Source organism: Oncorhynchus kisutch, unplaced genomic scaffold (assembly GCF_002021735.2).
Source record: "Oncorhynchus kisutch isolate 150728-3 unplaced genomic scaffold, Okis_V2 scaffold728, whole genome shotgun sequence".
Classification (NCBI taxonomy): domain Eukaryota; kingdom Metazoa; phylum Chordata; class Actinopteri; order Salmoniformes; family Salmonidae; genus Oncorhynchus; species Oncorhynchus kisutch.
In genome coordinates this window covers 167,517-177,500 of record NW_022262673.1, presented here as the reverse complement: position 1 = coordinate 177,500, position 9,984 = coordinate 167,517, and the positions used below count along the sequence as shown (strand labels likewise).

General features: G+C 46.4%; 1 protein-coding gene across 4 annotated transcripts in view; it reads left to right on the top strand.

Annotated features, from left to right (window-relative positions):
- Positions 1 to 9,984, top strand: part of LOC109884158 (probable lysosomal cobalamin transporter) — a 45,102-nt gene that overhangs the window by 2,187 nt on the left and 32,931 nt on the right. For all 4 annotated transcript variants that reach the window (XM_031816019.1, XM_031816018.1, XM_031816016.1 and 1 more), the window contains exon 3: positions 1,602 to 1,668. In XM_031816019.1, the coding sequence (XP_031671879.1) occupies positions 1,602 to 1,668 (67 nt within the window). The remainder of the gene's footprint in view (positions 1 to 1,601; positions 1,669 to 9,984) is intronic.

Here is a 9,984-nt window from a genome sequence, read left to right as displayed (position 1 = left end):
TTGGATGGATTAAATCTAACAAACTCTGAAGGAGTGAGGAGTGAGGGTTCCATCCTCCTGAATCCTCCTGAAGGAGTGAGGGTTCCATCCTCCTGAATCCTCCTGAAGGAGTGAGGGTTCCATCCTCCTGATGGAGTGAGGGTTCCATCCTCATGAATCCTCCTGAAGGAGTAAGGGTTCCATCCTCCTGACGGAGTGAGGGTTCCATCCTCCTGAATGAGTGAGGGTTCCATCCACCTGAATCCTCCTAAAGGAGAGAGTGTTCCATCCTCCTGAATCGTGAAGGAGTGAGGGTTACATCCTCCTGAATCCTCCTAAAGGAGTGAGGGTTCCATCCTCCTGAATCCTCTAAAAGGAGTGAGGGTTCCATCCTCCTGAATCCTCCTAAAGGAGTGAGTGTTCCATCCTCCTGAATCCTCCTAAAGGAGTGATGGTTCCATCCTCCTGAATCCTCCTAAAGGAGTGAGGGTTCCATCCTCCTGAATCCTCCTGAAGGAGTGAGGGTTCCATCCTCCTGAATCCTCCTAAAGGAGTGAGGGTTCCATCCTCCTGAATCCTCTAAAAGGAGTGAGGGTTCCATCCTCCTGAATCCTCCTAAAGGAGTGAGGGTTCCATCCTCCTGAATCCTCCTAAAGGAGTGAGGGTTCCATCATCCTGAATCCTCCTGAAGGAGTGAGGTTTACATTCTCCTTAATCCTCCTGAAGGAATGAGGGTTCCATCCTCCTGAATCCTCCTGAAGGAGTGAGGGTTCCATCCTCCTGAATCCTCCTAAAGGAGTGATGGTTCCATCCTTCTGAATCCTCCTGAAGGAGTGAGGGTTCCATCCTCCTGAAGGAGTGAGGGTTCCATCCTCCTGAATCCTCCTAAAGGAGTGAGGGTTCCATCCTCCTGAATCCTCCTGAAGGAGTGAGGTTTACATTCTCCTGAATCCTCCTGAAGGAATGAGGGTTCCATCCTCCAGAATCCTCCTGAAGGAGTGAGGGTTCCATCCTCCTGAATCCTCCTAAAGGAGTGATGGTTCCATCCTTCTGAATCCTCCTGAAGGAGTGAGGGTTCCATCCTCCTGAATCCTCCTGAAGGAGTGAGGGTTCCATCCTCCTGAATCCTCCTAAAGGCTTTGGTTCATGATTGGTTGAAGGATAAACATGTGATTTTAAATGTAAATGGCAGCACAACAAAATATGATAAGGAACAGTTCTTGTATTAGCTACATTAGTTGCATTAGCTGCCTTAGCCTCATTAGCTACATCAACTACATCAGTGCATTAACTACATTAGCTGCCTTAGCCTCATTAGCTACATTAGCCTCATTAGCCACATTAGCTACATTAGCTGCCTTAGCCTCATTAGCTACATTAGCCTCATTAGCCACATTAGCCTCATTAGCTGCCTTAGCTGCCTTAGCTACACACCTTGGTGGAATACAATGATGACCATACATGTTTTATTTTCTGGATTGCAGTTGAGTTGACTGGAAAACTGTGTACGCTTAGTGAGTTTAAGTGCACATCCTTCATATTATAGCAAACAAACAGTACTGGATACTTTGTTTGCTATGGAGAAGAGAAACATGCCTCTTTTTGTGTGTGTGTTTGGTCAGAGCCCGATGCCACCAGGGAATAATACCACTTGGACTACCAAGACCTGCGATGCCGACGCACCTCAAGGTAAGACTTCCAGCCACACACACACACACACACACGAAGACTATCTCTAGCAGTACAGCAAGATGCTATATTCTTTCCATACGTAGAGACCTACCAGTCCATCAGAGGAAAGAAGACTCGGGATAAAGAAGGAAGCGTGTAATATATAATGAACACATTAGAATATATGATCAATGTTTAATATCTCACAAAAGGCCTACATCCCAAATGGCACCCTATTCCCTATTTAGTGCACTACTTTCTACCATGGGCCTTGGTCAAAAGTATTGCACTAAATAAGGACTGGGGTGGCATTTTGGACACAGTCAAAGAGATGGTGGTGTAGAGGCGAGTTATCCTCATGCCCAACAGTGGTACACAAGACCTTCTTTGGTATCATTCATTATTCAACCAGGATGAATGAATGTCAAGGACAAGCCTTTACTGATGGATTACATGGCCTCCTCAACAGTTACTACGGTGAAGTCAGCCATGCAGACACAAACGGGAATATGCATCATTCCTATTCCAGCGAGCTGGATCACATGCATTTATTCATCCTGCCTAATGCTCGAGGCAGAGCGGGCCTGTCTTAGATAGTGTATGTTTCCCAAATGGCACCCTATTCCTTATGTAGTGCAGTACATTAGACAGAGAGCCTTATCAAAAGTAGTGCACTATATAGGGCAGGGGTATTCAACTCTTACCCTATGAGGTCCGGAGCCTGCAGGGTTTTCTGTTCTACCTGATAATGAATTGCACCCACCTGGTGTCCCAGGTCTAAATCAGTCCCTGTGTTTTCCATGTTTGGGAGGAAGTGCTCAGGGACGAAGGTGGCTCAGAGGGAGAGATGTGGGGATACAGTACTTCAGAGAAGTTGGAGTTGTAATGTCTACCGCTGTCAGACGCCTCTTCACTCAAAATCCAAAATGCATGTATAGACCATATCACTGTATTTGTGTATCAGCAGTTGACTGTTTTTAGTCCAGACAAAATAAACCCCCATCAGAGAGGCTGAAAGGAAAGAAGCTCTGAGCTGGTGCAGGTGGCTCACAGGGTGAGAGGTTGGATACAGTGGTCTAGTGGAGTTGAAATCGTGGCTATCGTTAACCCACATTGGGTGGTTGCACCAACTGAAATTCTAATGATTTTAGATTAGAGCTAATGTAGATTTTGTAAAATCAACCACCAACAAACATACCGGTCGGCTGTTGTTTTTGTTCTTTTGCGACCTCTGAAATATTAGCTTGTGCATAATGAAAACAAGTAATTAGAATGTTAAAAGTCAAAGTCCAAAAGTAAACGAGTAATTAACTACAAAGTGTGTGTGTGTGTTTGTGTCATTGAGGTCAGTCTAGTGTATCACGTGACAGAGTAATTAGCTACTAGCAGACTTATAGTGCCTTCAGGAAGTCTTCACTCCCCTGGACTTGTCCCACATGTTGTTGTTACAACCTGAATTTAAAATGGATTTACATTTAGAGTTTGTGTCTTTGGCCTGCACACAATACTCCATAATGTCAAACAAGAATTATATATATTTTTTTACATTTCTACAAATGAAATGCTGAAATGTCTTGAGTCAAGAATGGGGCGGCAGGGTAGCCTAGTGTTTAGAGCGTTGGACTAGTAACCGAAAGGTTTCATGTTCAAATCCCCGAGCTGACAAGGTACAAATCTGTCGTTCTGCCCCCTGAACAGGCAGTTAACCCACTGTTCCCCTGAACAAGGCAGTTAACCCACTGTTCCTAGGCCGTCATTGAATATAGGAATTTGTTCTTAACTGACTTGCCTAGTTAAATAAAGGTAAAAGAAGGATTCAATCCCTTTGTTCTGGTAAGCCTACATATGTTAAGGAGTGTCACATAATACACCCAGTCACTACAAAGATACAGACATCCTTCCTAACTGGGTTGCCTGAGAGGAAGGAAACAGCTCAGGGATTTCACCACTTTAAAACAGTTACTGAGTTTAATGGAGAAACCTGAGGATGGACCAACAACATTGTAGTTACTCCACAATACTAACCTAAATGACAGAGTGAAAAGAAAGAAGCCTGTACAGATAAAAAATATTTGCAAAAAAAAGTAAAGTAAAACAACAAAAAATGTGGCATTTTCTCAAGCGACTGCATCAGGTTATGGGTATGAATCTTTTAGTATAAAACCCCCCAAAAAGAATAGAGCTTAGCACAGGCAAAATCCTAGAAGAAAACCTATAGAAAACAAACATATTGACTCATGTCTGTATTTCATTTTCAATAAATGTGTAAACATTTCTTAAAAACATGTTTTCACTTTGTTCATGATGGGCTATTATGTATAAAATATATATATTTAATCCATTTTCAATTCAGGCAGTAACACAACAAAATGTTTAGGTCAAGGGATGTGAATACTTCCTGATGGTGTTACATAACAGATATGTATTGTATTCTGAGTACGTATTCATATCGCTACATTACAGATTCGTCTATGATTTCTCAAACAACAGACCTTTTACATAATCATGTAATTCCTTCATTTGACAGAAGATTTGCAGTTTTGGAATTTCACAGATTCACAGAAGGCCTATAGAAAGCTTTCATAGGGAGCGAGGAATGTAATGCTTGGATGACTTGGGTTGTCCTTTTGGCCCAAGACATCCAGAGGAGTGCACTCATATGTAGCTCTGGAATTATAATTACACTGAGCTGGGAATATGTAGCTACTGTCAATATGTCAGTGAACGAGCAAGAGGCAGCCAAGCTTTCATAATGTATTGAAGACAGTTCTTCTCTCAGTGAACCAACGAGAGAGAGAGAGACAACCAAGCTTTCATAATGTATTGATGACAGTTCTTCTCTCAGTGAACCAACAAGAGAGAGAGACAACCAAGCTTTCATAATGTATTGAAGACAGTTCTTCTCTCAGTGAACCAACGAGAGAGAGAGACAACCAAGCTTTCATAATGTATTGATGACAGTTCTTCTCTCAGTGAACCAACGAGAGAGAGAGAGACAACCAAGCTTTCATAATGTATTGAAGACAGTTCTTCTCTCAGTGAACCAACGAGAGAGAGAGAGACAACCAAGCTTTCATAATGTATTGAAGACAGTTCTTCTCTCAGTGAACCAACGAGAGAGAGAGGGACAACCAAACTTTCATAATGTATTGATGACAGTTCTTCTCTCAGTGAACCAACGAGAGAGAGAGAGACAACCAAGCTTTCATAATGTATTGAAGACAGTTCTTCTCTCAGTGAACCAACGAGAGAGAGAGACAACCAAGCTTTCATAATGTATTGATGACAGTTCTTCTCTCAGTGAACCAACGAGAGAGAGAGAGAGAAGCAACCAAGCTTTCATAATGTATTGAAGACAGTTCTTCTCTCAGTGAACCAACAAGAGAGAGAGACAACCAAGCTTTCATAATGTATTGAAGACAGTTCTTCTCTCAGTGAACCAACAAGAGAGAGAGACAACCAAGCTTTCATAATGTATTGAAGACAGTTCTTCTCTCAGTGAACCAACAAGAGAGAGAGACAACCAAGCTTTCATAATGTATTGAAGACAGTTCTTCTCTCAGTGAACCAACGAGAGAGACAACCAAGCTTTCATAATGTATTGAAGACGGTTCTTCTCTCAGCACAAGGAACAGTTGTCATGATTTAAGTGAAGGCTACATAAAGGAGTTGATCAGTCTAATCGGTTGAAGTTTCCTGTTTATTTCAACCACTTCAGCACCGTTACCAACAAATGAAAGGCATCTCTGTATTACACACCCTCTCGTCAGGATACAGATCGTATATTACATGTCTGAATGTTTGGATGAGTGAGAGAGAGAGAGAGATTGATTATCTTAAGTATTGGCCACAGAGGCAGCACAGAACATGCATTTCCCTTGTTAGTGAGGAATATAGTATTTGAATCTTGGACCCAGTTTGACTTGTTAGTGAATACAGTATAATGTGAATCTTGGACACAGTTTGACTTGTTAGTGAATACACTATCATGTGACTCTTGGACCCAGTTTGACTTGTTAGTGAATACAATATCATGTGAATCTTGGACCCAGTTTGACTTGTTAGTGAATACAGTATCATGTGACTCTTGGACCCAGTTTGACTTGTTAGTGAATACAGTATCATGTGACTATTGGACCCAGTTTGACTTGTTAGTGAATACAGTATCATGTGACTCTTGGACCCAGTTTGACTTGTTAGTGAATACAGTATCATGTGACTCTTGGACCCAGTTTGACTTGTTCGTGAATACAGTATCATGTGAATTTTGGATCCAGTTTGGGCTTCCTGTCTGTCACAATGAAGCATCAATCTGCTGCACAGAAGCTGCTCTGCGGGGTTACCACAAATCAATCCTTCTCCAGTCGACTTCACAGTTTAAACCGACGCTATTTTTCACCTCCGCTTGCCAGATATCACAGCCTCACAATCTGTTTGTGTGGGTTTGGCCTTTCCCATCTGTGGTCACACTCTGTACCCATCCCTCCCTCGCCGCCCACCAGCAGTATCTGGATAAAGCTTCACTCTCACACACACACACACATACTGTACTGTACTGTAACAGCTACTGGCTCTACATCAGGTTATGTACTGTAGCAGCTACTGACTCCACATCAGGTTGTGTACTGTAGCAGCTACTGACTCCACATCAGGTTATGTACTGTAGCAGCTACTGACTCCACATCAGGTTGTGTACTGTAGTAGCTACTGACTCCACATCAGGTTATGTACTGTAGCAGCTACTGGCTCCACATCAGGTTGTGTACTGTAGCAGCTACTGACTCCACATCAGGTTATGTACTGTAGCAGCTACTGACTCCACATCAGGTTGTGTACTGTAGCAGCTACTGACTCCACATCAGGTTGTGTACTGTAGCAGCTACTGACTCTACATCAGGTTGTGTACTGTGGCAGCTACTGACTCCACATCAGGTTATGTACTGTAGCAGCTACTGACTCTACATCAGGTTGTGTACTGTAGCAGCTACTGACTCCACATCAGGTTGTGTACTGTAGCAGCTACTGACTCCACATCAGGTTATGTACTGTAGCAGCTACTGGCTCTACATCAGGTTGTGTACTGTAGTAGCTACTGACTCCACATCAGGTTGTGTACTGTAGCAGCTACTGGCTCCACATCAGGTTATGTACTGTAGCAGCTACTGACTCCACATCAGGTTATGTACTGTAGCAGCTACTGACTCCACATCAGGTTGTGTACTGTAGCAGCTACTGACTCCACATCAGGTTATGTACTGTAGCAGCTACTGACTCCACATCAGGTTGTGTACTGTAGTAGCTACTGACTCCACATCAGGTTGTGTACTGTAGCAGCTACTGACTCCACATCAGGTTGTGTACTGTAGCAGCTACTGACTCCACATCAGGTTATGTACTGTAGCAGCTACTGACTCCACATCAGGTTATGTACTGTAGCAGCTACTGACTCCACATCAGGTTGTGTACTGTAGCAGCTACTGACTCCACATCAGGTTATGTACTGTAGCAGCTACTGACTCCACATCAGGTTGTGTACTGTAGCAGCTACTGACTCCACATCAGGTTATGTACTGTAGCAGCTACTGACTCCACATCAGGTTGTGTACTGTAGTAGCTACTGACTCCACATCAGGTTATGTACTGTAGCAGCTACTGACTCCACATCAGGTTGTGTACTGTAGCAGCTACTGACTCCACATCAGGTTATGTACTGTAGCAGCTACTGACTCCACATCAGGTTGTGTACTGTAGCAGCTACTGACTCCACATCAGGTTGTGTACTGTAGTAGCTACTGACTCCACATCAGGTTATGTACTGTAGCAGCTACTGACTCCACATCAGGTTGTGTACTGTAGCAGCTACTGACTCCACATCAGGTTATGTACTGTAGCAGCTACTGGCTCCACATCAGGTTATGGACTGTAGTGCTTCTAACGCTATGGGAGTTGTTAGTGCCTCACTAGGAAGCTATAGACATTGGCGCTACTGAAAGCTAGCAAACTGTTGTGTTTATGTATTCAATGTATGTATTTTATGATAGTTTTGCACTCTGGCTAAGACGAACACATTACAGGGGGAGCAGTATTTGTGGCTATATTGAGACATGTTTGCGTGATGTTCTAGAAACATTTTGTAGTGTTTTCACAGTCCAGTAAGCTGTTGAATGACACCTTGGTTGAGACAGGATGTGGATCCTCAGACATGTTATTTGAGCAACACACGGTAGCGTTTGCACAGTATATTAAACTATGGGATGACAACTTGCTCTATCCTGGATTGGGATTTGTGAGGAGGATGTGTGTGAGGACATGTGTGGGATGCTGCAGTATGAGGCGGTGTGTATGTGTGAGGTGCTACAGTATAAAACCTTTTTGCTACCTCCAGCTAAATTGGTTGCAGAGAGCAAACACTATAAGCCCTGGATGTTGACCAAACCAGTGGAGATGCACAGGGCAGACAGAGGAGATGATTCTCAGGGTTCAGCTCTTAGAAATGGCATAGCTCTTAGCGAAGAAGCATTTCAAAATAGCCAACATTTTAACGGAACATGTCTATTCCAACTTGGCTTATGTAACATTTTCAGCTACTTAGGAGGGAATGTGTAGCCTCTAAGTGCATCAGAGCATGATACTTGAAATACAGCTTACAGTTTGAAGCACGTTATTAACCCAAAGGGACTAACAGGGACTAACAAATGCATTGAAATAATGTGTAAAGCCCACTACACTGGAAAGTGTTTTAGCAGGAGAAATAGTGAGGTGTGGATGAGGGGACAGTGAAAGGCCAGTGGCTGAGGGGACAGTGAAAGGCCAGTGGCTGAGGGACAGTGGAAGCCAGTGGCTGAGGGGACAGTGGAAGCCAGTGGCTGAGGGGACAGTGGAAGCCAGTGGCTGAGTGGACAGTGGAAGCCAGTGGCTGAGTGGACAGTGGAAGCCAGTGGCTGAGTGGACAGTGGAAGCCAGTGGCTGAGGGGGACAGTGGAAGCCAGTGGCTGAGGGGACAGTGGAAGTCAGTGGCTGAGGGGGACAGTGGAAGCCAGTGGCTGAGTGGACAGTGGAAGCCAGTGGCTGAGTGGACAGTGGAAGCCAGTGGCTGAGGGGACAGTGGAAGCCAGTGGCTGAGGGGACAGTGGAAGCCAGTGGCTGAGGGGGACAGTGGAAGCCAGTGGCTGAGGGGGACAGTGGAAGCCAGTGGCTGAGGGGGACAGTGGAAGCCAGTGGCTGAGGGGACAGTGGAAGCCAGTGGCTGAAGGGGACAGTGGAAGCCAGTGGCTGAGGGGGACAGTGGAAGCCAGTGGCTGAGGGGGACAGTGGAAGCCAGTGGCTGAGGGGGACAGTGGAAGCCAGTGGCTGAGGGGACAGTGGAAGCCAGTGGCTGGGGGACAGTGAAGCCAGTGGCTGAGTGGACAGTGGAAGCCAGTGGCTGAGTGGACAGTGGAAGCCACGTGGCTGAGTGGACAGTGGAAGCCAGTGGCTGAGTGGACCAGTGGAAGCCAGTGGCTGAGTGGACAGTGGAAGCCATTGGCTGAGTGGACAGTGGAAGCCAGTGGCTGAGTGGACAGTGGAAGCCAGTGGCTGAGGGGGACAGTGGAAGCCAGTGGCTGAGGGGGACAGTGGAAGCCAGTGGCTGAGGGGGACAGTGGAAGCCAGTGGCTGAGGGGGACAGTGGAAGCCAGTGGCTGAGGGGGACAGTGGAAGCCAGTGGCTGAGGGGGACAGTGGAAGCCAGTGGCTGAGGGGGGACAGTGGAAGCCAGTGGCTGAGGGGGACAGTGGAAGCCAGTGGCTGAGGGGGACAGTGGAAGCCAGTGGCTGAGGGGGACAGTGGAAGCCCAGTGGCTGAGGTGGGACAGTGGAAGCCAGTGGCTGAGGGGGACAGTGGGAAGCCAGTGGCTGAGGGGGACAGTGGAAGCCAGTGGTCTGAGGGGGACAGTGGAAGCCAGTGGCTGAGGGGGACAGTGGAAGCCAGTGGCTGAGGGGGGACAGTGGAAGCCAGTGGCTGAGGGGGACAGTGGAAGCCAGTGGCTGAGGGGGAAGTGGAAGCCAGTGGCTGAGGGGGACAGTGGAAGCCAGTGGCTGAGGGGGACAGTGGAAGCCAGTGGCTGAGGGGGACCAGTGGAAGCCAGTGGCTGAGGGGGGACAGTGGAAGCCAGTGGCTGAGGGGGACAGTGGAAGCCAGTGGCTGAGGGGGACAGTGGAAGCCAGTGGCTGAGGGGGACAGTGGAAGCCAGTGGCTGAGGGGGACAGTGGAAGCCCAGTGGCTGAGGGGGGACAGTGGAAGCCAGTGGCTGAGGGGGACAGTGGAGCCAGTGGCTGAGGGGGACAGTGGAAGCCAG